This window comes from Vanessa cardui, chromosome 24, assembly GCF_905220365.1.
Source record: "Vanessa cardui chromosome 24, ilVanCard2.1, whole genome shotgun sequence".
In the NCBI taxonomy this organism is placed as follows: Eukaryota; Metazoa; Arthropoda; class Insecta; order Lepidoptera; family Nymphalidae; genus Vanessa; species Vanessa cardui.
This window is the reverse complement of record NC_061146.1, coordinates 7,574,532-7,596,888: the sequence shown is the minus strand read 5'-3', so window position 1 is coordinate 7,596,888 and position 22,357 is coordinate 7,574,532. Positions and strand designations below refer to the sequence as shown.

At 33.8% G+C, this 22,357-nt stretch overlaps 1 protein-coding gene across 1 annotated transcript; it reads left to right on the top strand.

Moving 5' to 3' along the window:
• Nucleotides 1-1,465: 1,465 nt before the first annotated feature.
• On the top strand, nucleotides 1,466-21,605 carry LOC124540308 (GMP reductase 1-like). The gene is made up of 8 exons (XM_047117790.1): nucleotides 1,466-1,653; nucleotides 11,697-11,816; nucleotides 14,350-14,440; nucleotides 15,065-15,231; nucleotides 16,615-16,680; nucleotides 17,931-18,053; nucleotides 20,250-20,466; nucleotides 20,928-21,605. Exons 1-8 carry the CDS (start codon nucleotides 1,567-1,569, stop codon nucleotides 21,095-21,097), a joined length of 1,041 nt encoding a protein of 346 aa, XP_046973746.1. The 5' UTR covers nucleotides 1,466-1,566; the 3' UTR covers nucleotides 21,098-21,605.
• Nucleotides 21,606-22,357: the final 752 nt, after the last annotated feature.

The window sequence follows — 22,357 nt, the reverse complement described above, 5'->3', positions numbered from 1 at the left end:
AAAGTTACATTATCGACGATTAACATAGGATATATTTATTGCTAGAAAAGATATAATCCTTACTAAAACTTAAGTAATGTGACCAAGGTTTTTAAAAAACTTAAACCCGTGCAAAGCTGGGACGCGCCGCAAGTGTATTATACACAAAAACCTTCGGCTTGAATCACTCTGTCTATTAAGAAAAACCGCATCGAAATCCGTTGCGTAATTTTAAAGATCTAAGCATACATAGGGACAAACAGCGGTGAGCGACTTTGTTTTATACTATGTAATCATTTGTATACAGTATCAGACAGTCGCTTCCGCCTCTATGCGTTTAGATCTATTGAACTACGTAACCGGTTTTAATGCGGTTTTATCAATAAACAGGTTGATTCAAGAGGAAGTTTTGTAAGTATAATAAGTGCTTATGATAGTGGAGAAAAGCCAGGAATTTCCTTGCCGGCAAAAATAAGAATATTTCGTTTCATATTTGGTCTTGAGTCTGAATCCGTATAAGCTGTATTTAAAATAAGATATATTATATATTAAACAGGAATTAAATATGTTATTCTATAGCTTTTCATACACCTGCATTTCTTTGCGGTTCCAGCATGCCTCGAAAGCCCGCGCATGCGCCGTAACCCACACAACAGCTGATTGTTATGTCAATATTGTAACCACAGATGTAAAATGATATATGTTTTTTTTCTTATGAATATTTCGTTAATTGCAAGTGAAATTTTTCGTTTTCTCTTATAACCTTCACCTAGCGGCTGAAGCGAGTATTTCTGTGCGCCCTTGTGACGTCACTGTCACGTTACGGTAATTTCAGTGTTGTCATATATAAATTTATTACCACAATTAGTGGAGATAATGAAATGATCATTATGTTCAATGTTAAATAGACGTTCTATAAATATTATTAAAATAGTATTTTTTTATGTATTTGTTAATATCTAAAAGCATATATAACAATTCATAAAAATTAAATTATATTCTTTGATTTGATAGTTATTTATCAGAACAGACTAAAATAATAATATATTTACCAAAAAATAAACTCTTTGAGATTAATTTGTATATTAATTATCAAAACAGAATACTAGTATATATTACCGAATATATTTACAGAAAACCATCTTAACAGTTTTATATATTGGATTACTTTAATTGTATAATACTAATTTAGTTTGAAGAAGAGAATAACATAATAATATTCTACGGTAATATTATAATTTATAATAAGAAAAATATATTCAGCTGAAATTAGTTATCCAAGACAAGATAATTTAATACAATATACAAATACATGGTATATTATATTATAAATATAACAAAATTGAACCCATTGACCCCAATTGTTATCTGAACGTAATTAAAATCAAAATTAAAATATAATTCAATTTAAATACTTCGTTCATTAGTCTATCTATAATAATGACAGCGAAGGGGAAATTCAAAAATAGAACCTGGCAAAGAGTTTACATAGCGTGCAGTTCAGTCGATACCGCGCGCGGGAAGACGCGTCGTCCATTGTTGGATTATACTTTTTTAATTTACAAATAAACGCGAGTGTCAGTGATAATGCCAAATATTATAAATGAGGTTAAATTAGATTTTAAGGATGTACTCTTACGGCCTAAGAGGAGCACGCTGAAGAGCAGAAACGATGTAAGTGTGTGTTTTTAATTAATATTTTCAATGAAAACGCTGAAAGATCAAGGTCCAGCGAAAATCGTCTGAAGCGTTTTGCGTATTCTAATTTTAAACCTTAGTGTCTTGAACGCAAGGTTCTTTTTTATTGATTATAAGTACACGACTGAAGGTTTTTTATCGAGTACGTTTGGGATTAATTGAAGACAGAGGATAAGTGAAAAGTCTAGCTCTGACTACAAAATTCGGAAGCACTTAAAAAAAAGCTAAAGTATTTCAGTAAAAGTATTAATTTTTTGTATTTCTTTGTTAGGTTGTTTTAAATAACGACGTTAAAAATCTGGACAAAAAAATGCATGAATTGATTAATAACTATTCTTTATTCAGAGATTTTTTTTAAAAACATACTCTATATAATACTTCGTATAATATTTATTAAATTGACGTATATACATAATTATATACGTAACTAATTTAATTAATAAGAATGCAAGTATATTGTATAAGAAAATTATGATCATAAGAATAGGAGTCTGCAGAAATTCTATGAAATAATAAGCTAAATGACATAACATACTACAATTTTAATATATTTTACTATAGAAGTGTAAAGCAGCAAGTAATTAATCTTACTAATATAATTAATGTTAATGTCTGTAAGTTAGTTCTAAATTTTAATATATATTGGCATGTCTAAAGATCGTAATTCATAACGATTATACGATTCTAAATAAATATCGATATTTATAAGTACGAATTGAAAATAATATTATTCATACTCGCTAAAAAATTTTAATAAAAAACGCTACACTGTAATTCGCATATAACAAACAGAATAATAAAAAAATATGAAATTTTGACTTTTTAATATATCTTTATTCATAATAAAACAATGTTACACGTTAATTTTACTTCCTAATTTTCTATAATATTACAAAACGCCTGGAAGAAATAACAAAACGCCATTTTTTCACAAATACATAGTGAATATCATAGATTAATTAAGCTCTTGACCAATTATATTGCATCAATTTACTGTTAAATGTTGTTTATTTGACTAATTACTTCTTATAGGTGGAATAGAACACACCCTGGCACAAAGCCCTACCAAGTAAACACAAGTTACAACATTTAAGACAATATCACACAGCAATTTTATAGTCTTTGTTTAATTTTGTATATATTAGTGGTTTTTTTCTCGATCAATAAGTATTTTTAGGTTCATTTTTTTAAAATATTTATGCGTGTAATCCCTGTATTGTGGTGTCTTCCTAAATAGAAGATTAATAAATTCTATCCTATTCTAAAATAGCGTATGACGAAAGTCGGTCATCATATACACAAGACTGAGATGACAATGAGTTCGTTTAGAAATCAAAATGTACTTTATTCAAGTAGGCTTTTACAAGTATTTTTGAACCGTCATTTAACAAACTACATATATTAAGTGAAGCTACCATCGGTGCGGAATGCAGTTTCTACATGGAAGAAATGGCAAGAAATTCAGCAGTTATTCGTTTTACATTTAAAACCATTTTTAAATAATCATGTTTTTTTTTTAACAATAAGTTTCAAACACAACCTCAGAAATTAATTAAAAAAACTTTTTACTTGGTGGTAGGGCTTTGTGCGAGCCCGTCTGGGTAGGTACCACCCACTCATCAGTTATTCTACCGCCAAATAACAGTAGTCAGTATTGTTGTGTTCCGGTTTGAAGGGTGAGTGAGCCAGTGTAACTACAGGCACAAGGGACATAACATCTTAGTTCCCAAGGTTAGTGGCGCAGTGACGATGTAAGGAATAGTTAATATTTCTCACAGCGTCATTGTCTATGGGTGATGGTGACCACTTACCATCAGGTGGCCCATATGCTCGTCCGCCACCCTATACCATAAAAAAAAACAACAATACCACCGGTTCAGAAAAGAAAGCACCCAGACCTGAGAAGAACCGGCAAAAGAAACTCAGCTCTTTTTTTTTGTCAAACTATTTAATTTCGATATTGAATACGAATAGAAATAGCCAGGAGGCGATCGTTTCATTCCCAAGCTGTGCTATAAATGTGTGTGATATCAATTATAAACTTTAATTTATACTCTAGTTCATCCTTTTGCTGTATACTAATTTCATACCTAACCGATGCTATGGTCTGACCTAATTCCAAACTTCTTGCTCATTTCCTGTAATTACTTTGGCTCTCTCGCCCTTCAAACCGGAAGACGTCAATACAAAATATTGATTTGATTGTAGAATATTATAAATAAGGGGTTCATACCCACGGCTTTCTTTTAATCAATAAACGGTATCAAAATAATACAAATATAAATATTGGACAAAGTCATATCCGTAGCTCCGACCCCCAATGTAAGTAGCTGAAGCACTTGTGTTATGGAAAATCAGAAGTAACGACGGTACCACGAACAACTTTTTCTGCATCAACTTGGCCGTGAATCGAACCCGGGACCTTGGAGTAGTGTACCTATGAAAACCGGTGTACACCACACCACGGGGGTCAAATATAAAGATCAATGTGTTAAATATAAAAATACTGGTATTAGCAGAACGCAGATTATTCGAATTAATTGGGACCGGGGTTGATTCGAATAATCGGACGACAACGATAACAGCATGTAAATATCTCACTGCTGGGCTAAGGCCTCCTCTCCATTTATTCCATATTCCTCCATATTTCACCATGCTGCTCAAATGCTGGTAAATACACATGTTGTAGAATTTAGTTGATATTAGTCACATGCAGGTTTCCTCACGATGTTTTCCTTCACCTCCAACCACGAGATGAGTTATAAACACAAATTAAGCCCATGAAAATTCAGTGGCGCGTGCCTGCCTGCAGGGGAAATCTCGGCTCTCCCGAATAGATGCATTGCACAGATGAATTTGCAATGAATGTCAATGGAATCCATAAATCTCTTGAGATTTATTACACTGCTTTGATATCGTGTTATTACGCAAGCAACAAATACGCGGTTCTGTTATTGAACGAATCGTTATTGTACATCATAAGCTATCGTATATATAAAAAAAGAGTAACTACTGAGTTTCTTGCCGGTTCTTCTCGGTAAAATCTGCTTTCCGAACCGGTGGTAGCTTCACTTAATTGTAAAATGACGATTCAAAAGTGCTTGTAAAAGCCTACTTGAATAAAGTTTATTTTGATTTGATTTGATTTGATCGTTTTGGTTTTACGAATTACGAGACGCAAAATTTATTCGTATGAACGTGAATTCCAAAATAAAGAAATCGTTTTTATCAATATTTCATTGCACTGCATTTCGTCTTGTGTTTCATTTACCATCCGTAAGCAAAACCAAGCGTTTCTTGGATATAGTAACAAAATATATGAAAATAATTTGTATCTGTTGTTTAATCTATACATATAATAAAATTAGAGTGTCTGTTTGTAATATTAAAATAACGTTTCTTACTAAATTCATATACATGGTTCATATTAAAAAATAACGTTTTTTTCAATTTTTGTGTGTCTATCTGTTTGTTCTGGCTAATCTCTGGAACGGCTAGACTAACTTTTAAGAGACTCGTTGGCAGAAAGCTGATGTAATAATGATCAAGGCTACAAAATTTTTTTTTGTTAAATTCAAACGCGTACGAAATTGCGGGCACAGCTAGTATATTTATAAAATAAGTGTGCAAGTAGTTCTTGTTTATTGTTTTTCGTCTCTTAGCAACAATTCACGGTGAGTGGATATCGTTGATCATAGAAAACTATGACAGGCTAGATGGCTAAGGTTATTAGTGTGATAACGTCGAAAATGGTAAAGTTATGTACAAGGCTTGAGTTGGTACCACATATCAATCCGATCACGTTGCCAAGAATGCAGAAATGGACAAAAAGGTACCACCGACCCTTCTCCTTAACAAGTCAAAATAATCAAAATGCTTCTATAGCCAAATTAAAAAAAAAAATTTTAAGGGACGCTAAGTGCGAAAGGTTACTATACGATTTGCGAGTTTATGATTGATAGCACACCTTGGGAATCAAACGATTGCCTCCTGGCTATTTTTATTCATATTCAATTTGTATTTAATTAATTTGTCAAAAAATGACCCGCTGAGTTTCTTTCTTCAGTTCTTTTCAGGTCAGGGATTTTTTTCAAAACATGGTATTGTTTAATTTGTCAATCAATGAGTCAGTGTAATGCTGGCTAACGCCTCCTCTCCCTTTGAGCAAAAGATTTGTAAAATTTTCCACCACGCTGTTCCAATGCTGGTTGTTGGATTTCACATGTGCCAGAATATCTATGAATTTAGACACATGCAGGTTTCCTCACGATGTTTTCTTTCACCGCCAAGCACGACATGACTTCTAAACACAAATTTATTACATGAATATTCAGTGGTCAGTTCAGTGGAATATCTGGGTTTGAATCCGCAATCATCGGTTAAGATGCACGTTCCAACTGGGCCATTTCGACTGAACTCGACTACCTACGTAAGCGAGGCGCTAATTTGCTTACGTCATTAGTAATGATATTGTACATTTGTCCATAACTCGTAAGGGATCTTCGTCATATTATAATGGTTTCTACGCATCCAATTCAAAATTCCAAGTCTCGTTAGCTAAATTGCTCGACTTTTGGGTGAGTGTTGATATAGGTTATGCGCAGTTGTATTTAGTTTAATTCTGCACAGTTAAACCAATAACTAACTAAGCAATATCTCTATCAATAGAGACAGATTTTAATGTACACTTTTACTTGGTGGTAGGGCTTTATGCACGTCCAGGGTAGGTACCACTTACCATCAGATATTCTACCGACAAACAGCATTGTTGTATTTCGGTTTGGAAGGTGAGTGAAGTAGTGTAATTGCAGGCATAAGGTATATAATCTGCGAGTAAAAATCCCGTCAAAATCAATTCACCCGTTCCTGAGATTAGCCAGAACAAACTAACTGACAAAAATTATAAAAAAAAGTCATTCTTTCTAGTAGTCTTTTTGAGTACATGTACCAATACATGTGTATACACGTACTGAAAAAGGTGAAAGAATACATACAGAGAAAAGCGGTAAAATTTTAATATTTATTTATTTATTAGGGAAACATACAGCACATCGTATATTACAACTTAATATAATAATCATATTTTAACACTTATGCCAGTTAAGTTTCCACTACTCTTTTAACAGGAAAGTTGACTAATTTTGATGTTACATAAAATATAACTATTTATGACAAAGTAAAATTTTAACGTTAATATGGTTATGGTTTATTACAAATAAGTATTTTTCACAAGATTATAAAATTTACTTAAACTATTTTTAAACAGATCAATGTGGTTGTATTTTCTATTATGACTATTACACGATCTTAGAATAAAAGAATTTTTGAAATAATTAGTTAATTAATATTACAAACAGACACTCCAATTTCATTATATGTGTATATGATTTACATTAACATCACGTTAATGAATACATACTTTACTAGTTTCCGTTCTCGGCTTCGCATGCGTTGGGGTTGGGGAGTACCAGTGCGACACCCTATGTTCTTTCGTAATGGGTAACAATAATCAAAATAATAAACGAATCTCTTTACTATAAACATTTTACAGACTTTGTTTTTTTTTCTTTTTACTTTTACTTTCCATAATCTAGACCTAGATTTATTATAAACTTAACAATAAGGTATAGAATGACACAACTTAGATGTAGCATCGGCAAATTCAATAAAAACGATTACCGCCGATTTACACAACCAATAGAAATAGCCCACTATCGCGCCATTCGACGCTATTCGTCGCTATAGATTCTCACGTCAGTTCAACCCGAGAAAGCAAGTGCATGTAAATCGACGTGTCAAATTGACGAATATATAAGGTCATATGATATTACAAGTTATTACGTTTGTGTAAAGATCATATTCACTTAAGAAATAATTATCGATAATTTGGTAAAGCGTACTTAATTCGGATGTTAACTTGGTGATGTTTGCTTGTTACTTGGTGGTAGGGCTTTGTGCAAGCCCATACGGGTAGGTACTAGCCACTCATCAGTTATTCTACCGCCAAATAACAGTCTGAGTACTGTTATTGTTGTGTTCCGGTTTGAAGGGTGAGTGAGCCAGTGTAGCAAGGCACAAGGAACATAACATCTTAGTTCCCAAGGTTGGTGGCACATTGGCGATATAAGGAAAAGTTAATATTTCTTACAGCTTCATTGTCTATGGGTGATGGTGACCACTTATCACCAGGTAGGCCCTATGCTCGTCCGCCAACCTATTGCATAAAAAAAATGTGATCGGTTTTACGAATTTAGCCGATGCTACATCTGAGTTGTGTCGTAATATACAATACAAGTAATATAATCATCGTGTTCATGATATTGCCGTAACATACACGCGTATGTACATTAATGACAACGACACGTTGATATAATGATAATGATTCACGGCGCGGTGTTAGTGATGACGTCATCACCGATCTAGATAACATTAGTTAGTGTTTATAAACACATCTAACTTATGTAGCTTGTTCTTGAAACAGGTTACATAATATATCATTGTATAAAATAGTAGTCGCCCGCGGTTTTGTTTTTGTTTTAGGGTATTGGTTTTCATGTGTCAGGCAAAAAGTGTAGCCTATGTCCATTTTTGGAGTTCAACAACGACAGCCTATGAATTTCCCACAGCTGGGCTAATGGCACCTTTCCCTTTGAGGAGAAGGTTTGGAATATATTCCAGCATGCTGTTCCACTGCGGGTTAGTGGAATACACATGTGGCAGAATATCTATGAAATTAGACACATGTAGGTTTCCTCGCGATGTTTTCCTTCACCTCCGAGCACGAGATGAATTATAAATTATAAACAAATTAAGCACATTAATATTTCGTGGCGCTTGCCTGGGTTTGAATTAACAATCATCACTTAAAATGCACGCGTTCTAACCACTGGGCCATCTCGGCTATTTAATCTAAATGCTGTATATGCCTTTTCCCTACTCATACAAAGTCGTATTAACTAGTATTATAAATAATAAATGTATTTGTTAAGCTTTAACATTTTGCATAAATGTCGTTTAGTGCCTAGAAAAGACATAGAGGGGCTATGTATGGGGGCTATATATAATGTAACACATGCCATCCCACATACGAGCAAAGCCACAAACGGAAACTAGTTATCACTTCAAAGTAATCAATGAAGCGAGTAAGAACATTTGCTGCTTAAGTGTATTACAAGATACTAAAGCGGTTTAAAGCGCTGTATGGCTTCAAACAAATTGAACTCGCAATCGGCACTTAAATATTACATTGAAACAGTTTGGTGGTAGGACTTAGCTGTACGTACCACACATCGTATATTTTCTGTAATACTTAAAATAGTTGGGATGGTTGAAGGATGATAGAGTATTCTTTGCCTTGTAGTTTTTAAGGTCAGTGGCGCATTGGTGACGTAAGAAATGGTCAATATTTCTTACATGTCTTGATCCATTGCCATAAAACGGTGGTCCATTTACCATAAATGACGGTTGTTTAGTTTTTCTGTCGAAATAATCTCAGTTGCAACTTGGAGTTTGGGAGGTGTTGACATTTCAGTTCCTGGGAAATATCTAAGACCATTGACCCTGAGTTTGTGATTTTGTATTTCGTGATGGATTTGTCGAGAGTTAGAGATCTGTTTTGACGTCAACACTTATGCGCTTCAATATATCCTGTGCAGTTTCAACAAACAACAAAAACAACAACAACAGCCTGAAAATTCCCACTGTTGGGCTAAAGGCCTTCCTCTCTGTTTGAGGAGAAGGTTTGGATCATATTTCACCACGCTGTTCCAATGCGGGTTGGTGGAATACACATGTGGCAGAATTTCTATGAAATTTGTCACATGCAGGTTTCCTCACGATGTTTTCCTTCACCGCTGAGCACGAGATGAATTATAAAGACAAATTAAACACATGAATCAGCGGTGCTTACCTGGGTTTGAACCCGCAATCATCGGTTAAGATACACGCGTTCTAACTGGGCCATCTCGACTCTGTGCAGTTTACTAGTCTCGAATTACTCTCCAGAAATCCGCCGATCCCATTCATTCAGCTAAAATTAAGTTTGATTCATGACGTAAGGTATATTTACTTTAATTCTTCGCTTCCACAAAGATCTATTGGAACATTACATAGTATGGAAACAAAGTCGCTTACCGCTGTCTGTCCCTATGTAAGCTTCGATCTTTCAAATTACGTAACGGATTTTGATGCTATTTTTTTAATAGATGGAGTGATTCGAAAGGTAGGTTTTCGTATATAATACATGGACAATATAGTAAAGAAGCAAGGAAATGTCTGCAGTATATTTAGTTTTATCATTGCACCCGTGACGCCGGGTCGCTATTACATTTATATTTGAAATAACAAAGATATATATGATTACAAAACCAGCGTGAAAAGTCGACGATGACAAGGGTTATTTTTTTTTCATATTTCGAATATTATTGACTCCGTAACCTACATTTTTTTAACCTTGGGTCTGACAATTTGGTTAACATTGTTCGAGGCATTTTGGCAAACAGCCCAGTTGGCATGAAATGTGCAATCGAGAAAATTTTACGTTATTTCTTAGAAATCGTTACTTGAATGTTACGTATTTTGCATGATCAAAGCTACGATTTTTATTACGAATTTATAAAGGTGACCTTTTGAAAATTGTCTTTTGATAATCATTGTATTGCCTATGGTTGTTTTACAAGGAATAATAATTCAAAACCTTCGCCCATTAACATTTTATTTACGAAAAAAAATATTACATTCGAAATAATTTAAAATTTATCACAACAATATATAATAAGTATATATGTATATAATTCAAGCAGGTTATTGACCTCATTTTTAATTGGTATAAAACGTCATCGAATTTTAATCTCGACAAAAAACACAGCATTGAAATTATTCCTGATTTAAAGAATTAGTGATAAGTAGATGGTACCAGCAAATAAAGACCTATAATGTTATGACCTGCTTTCACGAAAAACGCTGATCAGGGGGATTAGATTTAGGTCATGGATCGTTGCCTATTCGCTGAGCTGTCGCCTCGAGCCTCACCTACATAAAACTACCGTATCTTTAAAATGTATTGATAAAATATTAAAATTATTAATAGCACAATTGATTCAAATTGAATTTTAGTAATTTCCTCAATTGGTAATGCAGAATTAGTTATTATTGAAAATACAATTTTAGCAACACTATAGTAGTTTGGCACTTACATTGAGGTCTCAGAGATAGCATTATGATGTTACTGAGTGCCTAGATATGTCTAGAGAGGAACCCTTAGGAGGTGCGTTTTCGGAGCCCTCCAATGGGCTTCTAACATCCGGCAGTCCTACGACGCTCTAGGGTCCATGGCTTAAGCTAATGTCAATGTAATGCAATCAAATAAAATCATAGTTGTGAACAATTACAACTGTACTAGGAGTAAAGATAAGCTTATAACGTCAAGTTTCCGACTCCGCAAAGTCAATAAGTCCTTCTTGGGGCAGGGTATCCGCTTCTATAATAAAATTCCGCAGACATTTTTAACTTCGCCGTTTAGTAAATTCAAATCCTTTGTAAAAAATACATTTGTAGAAAAAGCATATTATTAAATGCAAGATTTTATAGATGATAAAAAAGCGTGGAGCTAATACCTGTTGACTTCCACGCAGGATATATTAAATTAAATTATTGTATTTAACTAACATTACTTTGTATTTTTAAATGTTAAAAAAGAGTAACTACTGAGTTTGTTGCCGGTTCTTCTCGATAGAATCTACTTTCCGAACCGGTGGTAGCTTCACTACTAACTTACTAACTAACTTCACAAAATGACGATTCGAAAGTGCTCGTAAAAGCCTACTTTAATAAAGTTTATTTTGATTTGATTTGTTAAGTACTTCCGCCGTTACATCATTTGATTCCCCGGTTATACTTCAACCTAAACAACATTTATCACTATATCAAACATATAAGAATGTAAACATCGTATAAAACCTTCTTAGAATCATAACTTTTTGTTTATTTAATTTATGAATATGATTGTCATTTGTCACCAGGTGGATATGTACAGAGAAATAACATTCCGCAACTCCGGCCAGACGTATCGGGGAGTCCCCGTGATGGCGAGCAACATGGACACTGTCGGCACTTTTGAAATGGCGAAGGAACTGTCAAAGGTGAGAATATGTTTGTAATGAAACTTTACCAATCAAAAAATCGAATAAATTTGCGTGAATGTAATGTGCAAATGTGTATAGCCTATTACAATATAAATTAATTTTGGTAAATTAATAGTAACATTATATAGTCATGTGTATAGCCTATTTTAATATAAATTAATTTTGGTGAATTAATGGTTAGATTATATAGTCATGTGTATAACCTATTTCAATATAAATATTTTTTTTTGTAAATTAATGGTTAGATCATATAGTCCACGCGATATTCAAAAGCTCTGTTATATTTTCCACAACTAACGGATTTATGTAAAATATATCTACTTGTCCTATTTTCGATAAATTTGGAATACATAATTAATTGAGTCGATTACACTGTATAGATTGGAAAAAAGAAAAATATATATTTGAAAGAAATATCTGAGAATAAAAGCCTCTTTTATTTTTGTGTTACTTGTACCGGAAGTAATGAAAAATGGTAAGGTTAAAAAAAGGACATTCAAAGAAGAAAAATAAAAACCTCTTCTGATGTCGTTATGAAGATATTCGTAATTATTTACTCGGGACAGAAATAAAATTATATAATTGACTAAGCAATTTGAAATTGCGTATTAATTTGTTTAAAAATCGTAAATTATTAATCAAAATGACATTGTGTTTTCATTACATATTATGTAATCTGAACAAAAATAATACATTAAAGTTAACCTTAAAAAATAAATAGATGTATATAGTACGACACAATTTAGATGTCGCATCGACAAAATTTGTAAAACCGATCACATCCGAATTGAGTACGCTATCTCAAATTATCAATATTTATTTCTCACGCGAATATGATCTTGACACAAACGTCATAACTTGTAATATTATATGACCTAATATATTCGTCAATTCGACGCGTCGATTTACATGCACTTGCTTTTTCTGACGCGTGAATCTATAGCGATGAATAGCGTCGAATAGCGCGATAGGGAGCTATTTCTATTGGTTGTGTAAATCGGCAGTAATCGGTTTTATTTACATTCCATTGCATTTTCCGATGCTACATCTAATTTGTTTCGTACTATTTATGACCTTACATACATCCTTAAATACTTTTTCACTTAAGCATTCAAAACGTTTAAACCGCCATTTTTTCACAAATCCATAGTGACCACCACAGATTATACAAGCTCGACCAATCATATCGCGTCTATTCGGTGTCAAATGTTCTTTATTTGGCTATTACCCTTTTGTATTTGAAATAGACAGTTCTATACCACTTAGCTCTACAACAGGTGACTAACACACATGTAAACATACAAACACTGCCAGTCATATAAAAGCCTTTGTGAACTAACTAGCGACCCGCCCGGCGTCGCCCAGGTACAATACTGTGACACTATATTAGAAATTTCTGAAATGATCAGTTTTTCTTTATTATATTTTCAATGAATATTATACAAAAACCTTCCCCTCGAATCATTTTAGTAAAGTAAAGTAACAGCCTGTAAATTTCCCGCTGCTGAGATAGGGCCTCCTCTTCCATTAAGGAGAGGGTTTGGAATATATTCCACCACGCTGTTCCAATGCGCGTTGGTGGAATGCACATGTGGCAGAATTTCGGTGAAATTAGACACATGCAGGTTTCCTCACGATGTTTTCCTTCACCGCCGAGCACGAGATGAATTAAAAACACAAATTAAGCACATATATATAGTGGTGCTTGCCTGGGTTTGAACCTGCAATCATCGGTTAAGATGCACGCGTTCTAACCACTGGGCCATCTCAAATCCCCTCGAATCATTTTTTGCGGAATTTAAAGATCTAAGCATACATAGGGACAGACAGCGGTAAGCGACTTTGTTTTATACTATGTAAAGATGACTTCGCAAAAAAACAAATGTTTTTCACGGCAGGCTGACGTCATAACCGTTACTGACAGCCATTCGGCTTTTCTATGTTATTTTCGTGACGTCGATGTTTTCCAAACACTTGAAACCTTTTAAAAATATGCACTGAAATATGTGTGTGTAAGTTTCGTGTAAAGACGCACACATCTATAAATGTTCGACTGTGTTTGTGAGTTTATGTAACTATATTCGTTTATGTGTGAGTGTTTATAATATTGCTTAAATGTATTTATTTACTAATTGTCGCCCGCGTCTTCTTGCGTGTTTTAGGGGATTGGTTTTGCAGGCAATGCCTATGTCCATCCTTGGAGTTCAAGTTTGCTTCATATCAAATTCCGTTCAGCGGTTTGGCCGTGAAAGAGCGACATATAAACAGACAGACAGAGTTACTTTGACATTTATAATATTTATATCGATTTTTATGCAAATTGCATAAAAATCGATATAAATATTATGCTGAGTGCATGCGCGCGTGCGTACGTCTGTGCGTGCGTGCGTACGTCTGTGCGTGCGTGATGCGTGCGTGCTTGCGAATGCAATAATCGAAAAACATTCTCCTTAATAACATTGTAATATATTTTAAAGTATCTTAATTATGGATCCATACAATGTTTTATAATTTGTGTAACTTATTTCAGCATGGATTATTCACATGCATCCATAAATACTACTCGGTGGAACAATGGAAGAAATTCGCGGAAGAAAATCCCGAATGCTTGGAACAAATGGGTGAGTATTTCTACTATGACAAAAGAAGGCTACGGCTAGGTTAGCTGTTTGTATAAGCTACAAAGACCGAGGTTGTCTGTACTAACAACAAAAATGACCGTTGGCAAAGTGTTCTATCAGATTGGTTTATCGTCTGCAATAATAAAAATTAACACACACACAAACAAAAACACTACCATACTTACCATTCAAGACTATTATATATTAACAATGTACAGTCGGTGTCAGAAAAGATTCGTCACCTTAAGATCTATTTTCGTGTACTCGGTACGAGGGATAATCTGCTTTACCAATCTAGAAGATATGGAACTGAAAGACATATTTTGACAGTTCAGTAAAATATATCATATCCAATTTAAATTTGTAATGAGTAATTACGCCATTAAAAAGATTTCATGTTGATATAAAACTAGACGTAGTCCAAAGATGTTACACTATTTTGAACCAAGTTATCATTCTATGTAAGTTTAATTTTATATGCAGTTGTCAGTTTAGTACTTTAGTTTCAAAAGGTACTAAGAGTTTACAACTTGATAAAGGAATAAATTTGAAAACTGAGAAGGTTTTCTTACTCTGATTGCACAATATTGCAGTAATAGACAAATTTTTTATGTTCTTTCGCAGCGGCGAGTTCGGGCACCGCTGAAGTGGACTTCGAACGTCTTTCAGAAATCTTGAACAGTGTCAAGGATCTCAAATTCATCTGTCTGGATGTGGCGAACGGATACTCACAGCACTTCGTCGAGTATCTTAGGAAAGTGCGAGCTGCATTTCCCACACATACAATAATTGTAAGTTTTTGATATTTTTTCATGCTGTAGGTTGAGCATATAGGTCACCTCATGGCGCAAGAAATTTTAACCATTCCTTCTTACATCACCAATGCGACACCTTGGGAACGAAAATGTTATGTCCCCTGTGCCTCTAGTTACACACTACTCATCCTTACACCTGCACCGCACCGGAACACAACAATACTACTGTACAATAATACTGTTATTTGGCAGTAGAATATCTGATGAGTGGGTGATACCGACCCAGACAGGCTTGCACAAAGCCCTACCACTTCAAATTATGATATTAATTAAAGAAAATTAATCAACACAAGATTACATAGACGATAAAAAAGCGTGGAGCTAATACTTCTTGGCTTTCAAGCAGGATATATAATAAATTCAATATAATTTTGTATTTTAATATTAAAGAACAACCGAGTTTTTTTGCCTTTCCTTCTCAGTAGAATATATATTCCAACCGGTGCTGACTTTACTCAATAGTTATATTAAACAACGATTCAAAAGTGCTTGTAAAAGCCTATCTGAATAAAGTATATTTTAATTTTGAATTTAAGTAAATTGGGCTACATTCTAAACTCTTGGGGAACTTATTCAAACACGCTGATTTAATAAATACTACGTGATACGTGTGACAAAATTTCAGACAGGTAACTTCACGATGCTTGCCTCGTATTTAAGGAACAGCATTGTATATCTCTGTAATTTATTTGAAAAGGACTATGCGAGTTTCCTGCCGTTTTTCCTCACTGGAGGATTTCCGAAACGGTGATAGTATTTAAATAGCGATTCAAAAATGCTTCATTGTGAAGTTTACTTGAATAAAATTGATTTGATTTAAGTAACTACTTCTTATGTATTTAATTTGTAACTGTATGTAAGCAAAACTCCAGTACAGATAAGCTTCAAACCTTATCTTAGAAATATATATTTTTTTCAGTAGCATATGTTATACAACTCTATATAAACGCCTATTAATTCTATATTAAAGATTTTGTTTGCCAATTTATAGTGTAAGATTGAAAAGATAAGAATTGTAGCCGTATTTATGATATCGTATATGAAGTTTTGTTATATACAAAGTTATATAGCGCGTCAAGTGTAAATTGGCGTATGGCAAAAACATGTACTAATTTTTTTTTTTGTTTCATTTAATATCTTATTTGTTTTATTTACCCTTATTAAGAAAATTTACCCAAAATCTATTAAAAATGAGACGAAGAGAATTATTTTCTAGAGAGATATTGGTAAATTAAACAAAAAAGTGGCAAAACAAAGGTGTAGCAGGTGTTGCCACAGGAATACCAACTTATACTTGATAGTCTATAAATAGTTGTTAATACGGACTGCTATTATTCTATCTATCTCTTTCTATTTCAGGCTGGCAATGTCGTCACAGGTGAGATGGTTGAAGAACTGATATTATCAGGAGCTGATATAATTAAGGTAATAGAACTTTTAGATATATTATATTTATATATAGTAAATGGAATGTAAACGTAAACTAATAATAATAACAGCCTGTGAATTTCCCACTTATGGGCTAATTTATTCTGTCTCTTTGAGAGGGTTAGTATATTCCACCATGCTGCTCCAATGCGGTTTGGTGGATTACCATTTGACAGGATTTCGTTAAAATAAGACACATGCAGATTTCCTCACGGTTTTCCTTAACCGCCGAGCTCGAAATGAATTGTAAACTCAAATTGAGCACATGAAAATTCAGTAGTGCTTGCTTGGGTTTGACTATTTCTACAGATAAATCTCAATTTATTGGTAACTGAGGATTAATTCTAATTATCCCGATCCGATCCCAATTGTATTCCGATTTGCAACAATTTTCGAAGTGTTTATTTGTCAGTAGGATTAACGCACTGATTTCTGACGTTATTATAGGAATAGTCCACGATGGTGTTTTAAATAGATCGACTGACGTCGGGAGATTTCCGAAGCCGGATTTCCGTTCGACGTCTACGGAAATTTATTTAAATGAATACATAATATTCAAACTTGAATATTATTATTTTTTAATATGGTTCTTTTATAAAAAAATATCATTTTTATGGTATTAATATTTTGCAAGAACTATATGATTATATGTGTTTTTTGTTGAAAAATTGCAAATCTGTATATATTTAGCGATGCAACTGGTTTGGGTTCGATTTTAGTTCACATCAATTATTTGAATACTAGCTACACAGTCTGCCTTCGCACGGCTTGAATAAATAATATAAAACCTTTCAATAGATGAACAGACATACGTTTCAAATGGGTAATAAACTGTATTATTAGTGTGTAGTGTGGGTCTAACACACTGGTAACCAAATTAACAGTTAACTGGGAACAACTTTACCCTTTTCTAACTTCTTACAATATTATTACAGTTATTTAAAACGGAATATTTACAATGTATATTATTTTTATTTGGTAGAGCTCGATATTTGGACATTATCTGCGAATGTCTTGCTCACGAAAAAAAATTCTATAAAATATTATTTCAAAGTAATTTCATCCGTATCTACGATGTTATTTTAAAATATTACGAAGATGGTTCCATCCTGAGATATGTGAAATATTTGTTAGTGAATCAGATACATTTGACTGCACCGCCTAAAGGATAATCTGACCATTTTTAAGTTGAGTATTATCCACCCAAATTCAGGAGTTAAGCGTGAAGTTCTGTATAACATTTCCAGGTGGGAATCGGTCCAGGATCGGTTTGCACGACTCGAATAAAGACCGGCGTGGGCTACCCTCAGCTCTCAGCCGTCATCGAGTGCGCAGACGCAGCACATGGGCTCAAAGGACACATCATTTCGGTAAATTAATAATATAACAATAATTATTTATTAAGACAATTACAGTCCACTTGTTAGTAACAATAGCAACTTAAAATGTTATATGTTAGTGTACTAATACTAAAAAATATACAATGAAAAAAATGAATATGAGTCGAGATGGCCCAGTGGTTAGAACGCGTGCATCTTAACCGATGATTGCGCGTTCAAACCCAGGCAAGCACCGCTGATTCATGTGCTTAATTTGTCTTTATAATTCATCTCGTGCTCAGCGGTGAAGGAAAACATCGTGAGGAAACCTGCATGAGTCTAATTTCATAGAAATTCTGCCACATGTGTATTCCACCAATCCGCATTGGAACAGCGTGGTGGAATATGTTCCAAACCTTCTCCTCAAAGGGAGAGGAGGCCTTTAGCCCAGCAGTGGGAATTTACAGGCTGTTGTTGTTGTATACAATAAATATCAATAATTAAATAAAAACATAAAAATAAAAACAAAAGAATATCTATTTCATTAGCCTCACTTGACTCAACGCTACGCCAATAAATTGTTCTAGCTTTGCTCGGCAAGCTTGGCACTGAACATATTCAGAATTTTGTTAGGTGTAATACTACGATTATTATTTGTTTATTATAATTGTATCTTACTAATAGAAATCAGTGTACTTATACTCTGCTAGTTGTCACCCGCAGTTCGCTCGTGTTTTCAGAGTTGGTCATGTGTTAGGCAAAGAAGTAGTAGTCCTTTCTTGGAATTCAAGTCAGCTTCATACCAAATGTCATCAATTTCGGTTCAGCGGTCTGGTCGTGAAAGAGCGACAGAAAGATGGACGGACCGACTTACTTTCACATTTATATTATTAGTATAGATTAAAATCGAAGTAGGATAAATAAACCTTAAATTTACAAATTTCATGCGATTTGCTGATAACTCAGCTATACTGTGAACTACAAATAGTTTATGTTTAATATATCGTTATATTTAATGAAAAAACGCTTTTCCAGTAGGTGTCGGCGAGGTTTGTAGTTAAACTCCAATATTCAGTTTGCAAATACAATATTTTTATAACCAGAAGTAGGAAGTAGGTTAACCTCTAAAACAATTATCTTTAATTTAAACTAACAATTAATCTACCACAAAAGAAAAACATTTAGTCTACAACACAAATAACCATCAATAATCACATTAAACCGTAATAATTATAATTGCAATTCTCAATGTGTCAACTACGAATCTCCCGCCTTTTTTATAAAGGAAAGTTGTGTGACTTGACGCTGATTTTGCTTGTTTATTCCAACAATATATTTTTAAATATCACTTTATACTGTAATTAGACTTTACAACACTGTAAGAGTCGACGTAGTTTATAGTTAAACTCCATTCAGTTGTCAATCACTATATTTTTTCGAAATATAACTTTAGACTTTAAACAGGCTTTTCAAAAACCCGCTTCCCGCGTCCGCGTTTCAAAGATGGCCGTTTCGAATGCCGCGCGCCACCAAGCGGCCAACAGTGTGACCAGTTGATAAAAACTATTAAATTTTATTAATAAATCTACCTCACATTGCCCGCAATTATTAAAGAAAACCTTACAATAATATAATACTATTACACAAAATACTTGTATCCACTTTAATTTTACTTCCAATATTCTGACGTTTAAAACGCCATTTTTTCGAAAATCCATAGTGAATATCATAGATAAATCGAACTCGACCAATTATATTGCATTAATTTGCTGTCAAATGTTGTTTATTTGGCTTTTCCAGTTATAGAGAGCTTTTACAGAAGTTCCAATTATAAGTTGTAATTAAAAATAGTTTTAATGCCATGCAGATAAGTTATTTTATTATATAAAACAGAAAATAACCTATTTATTAATAATTAAGTATTTCACCACTATTATTACTGAGAAATGTAATATCATTCACAATTTAAATTTGTAAACTTGACATTTAATTGATAGTTCAACGAACTCCATGACAGCCTATGCGCGCGCATCTAAAAAACAATCACCTTTGTTATCGCGCCAAAAAGAAGTATTACTTTAAAAAGGTTACAAAACTATTTAGTGATTTTATTTTTTATTTTTATTATTTGAATAACCAACAAAAGAAAACATTATTACATTCATTTAATTATCAAACTATTAACAATAACTTAAATGTCATAAGATGTTTTTACACTAACCTGACTCATGACACTCCCGTGCACAGGACGGCGGGTGCACGTGCCCGGGCGATGTGGCGAAGGCGTTCGGCGCAGGCGCGGACTTCGTGATGGCCGGCGGGATGTTCGCGGGACACGACCAGTGCGGGGGGGAGGTGGTCACCAAGCCCGACGGGAAGAAGGTCAAGCTGTTCTACGGCATGTCCTCTTCCACCGCCATGTTGAAACATTCGGGCGGCGTTGCGGACTACCGATCCTCTGAAGGTAAGGATCTTGTATAACGTATTAACTATTACCTAATCAGAGATGGCTCAATGGTTAGGAAGCGTGCATCTTAACCGATAATTGCGGGTTCAAACCCAGGCAAGCATAATGAATATTCATGTGCTGAATTAGTGTTTTTAATTAATCTCGTGCTCGGTGGTGAAGGAAAACATCGTGAGGAAATCTACATGAGTCTAATTTTATAGAAATTCTACCACATGTGTATTCCACCAACCCGAATTGGAACCGCGTGGTAGAATATATTCCAAGACTTCTCCTCAAAAGGGAGAGGAGGTCCTAGCCCAGCCGTGGGAAATTTACAGGCTGTTGTTGTTGTTGAACATTCGTCGTGTTTACTAAAACAAATATTATGCTACCAGGATAACAGAGGAACAAAGGAGTTATCATTGAACTGAAAAAATGCGTATAATATATTAATTATAAGGTAAATTAACTTTCAGGAAAAACAGTGGAAGTGGAATACCGAGGAGATGTCGAAGTGACTGTCAAGGATATCCTGGGTGGCCTCCGGTCAGCGTGCACGTACGTAGGGGCGGCCCGGCTAAGGGAACTCCCGAGGCGAGCCACCTTCATTAGGTGCTGTAGGCAAGCGAACGATGTCTTCTCTTAACTTATGGGAGCCTGGTACTTGGATGAGCGGGATGTGTTGAAATTTTGAATATCGAACATGAATGGAATGCAGATTATAATTCTAAATTAGATAGCAATGTTACAAAAATATGTTGACATCTCATATTTGCTAGTTGAAATATACAAGTAATATGTTTAAAAAAAAAATGCTGCGTATATTTGATTTTTAAGTCAACGTAAAGGACGACCGTTTTTTATTTTTAATGTAGTTAATTCACGTCGAAGCAATGGTATAAAATTTGAGGCTCAAAATTCACTTTTGAACAATAATCGGTAAATTTCTGATTTTTTAACTGGAGCTTATAAATTGATAAAAGCATTAATTTTAATAAATTAATTTAAATGTATGTGCCTAATTTTATTATAAGTGATGTAATTTACCAATAAAAAAAACATTTAATTTTTTAGAAAGACGAATGCTTCAAATGAGCGGGAAAAATCCTTAAGTATTTATTCCGTACTTATGGATTTGTCACGTAGCCTGAAATTGAAAAAAAAACTTTATCTTCTATCGCTCGTGAGCAAATCGTGGCTTAGCAATTTTAGTCCATAAAATTACTTAAATAAAGTCGAAATTACGCAAAGCTTAGTTATGCGGGAACACAACAACAACGCTACACCGTAAGAACTAATATCTAATCTCACTCGTGAATTGGTGATCCGATTGACATTGTTATACGATTTTGATGCGTATATCCTTTATCATTTGTGTTATAATTTTATAATAGACAATGTCGCATATTACTTTCTTAATCAAGATCGCACTTTACTGTTCCAGTATGTTCTCACTAACGCCTTTAAATCTATATATGGCCAGACCTTTTTAGCACGGATTTTAAATTACAAATTATATTATTATTTGCAAGCATTTTTAATAGAGTTTAGCACTGATATTTTAGTTTTCAGTTCTGAAACTTTTTTATGTTCAGTGAAAACAACGCCAATGTCATTTAAGGGTTACAATTTTAAAAATATTTCACTGCTTCCTTTTGTCTAAAGCACGATTTTGACTCTTCCTGTAACGCTTAAAGATCTTGCAATGAAATTATATTAATGCATTCTATTATAATAATGTATTAAATTTTAAATACAGCTTGACTTACATTTGTACAAATATTTTAAGAAAAATATTCGCTTTTGAAACTTTTTAAAATATTATGGAACGAAAATATTAGACCATAGAGCCAATACATACAATTTCAAGCTCTTTTAAACACTTTTTAAACGTCATTTTACAAAT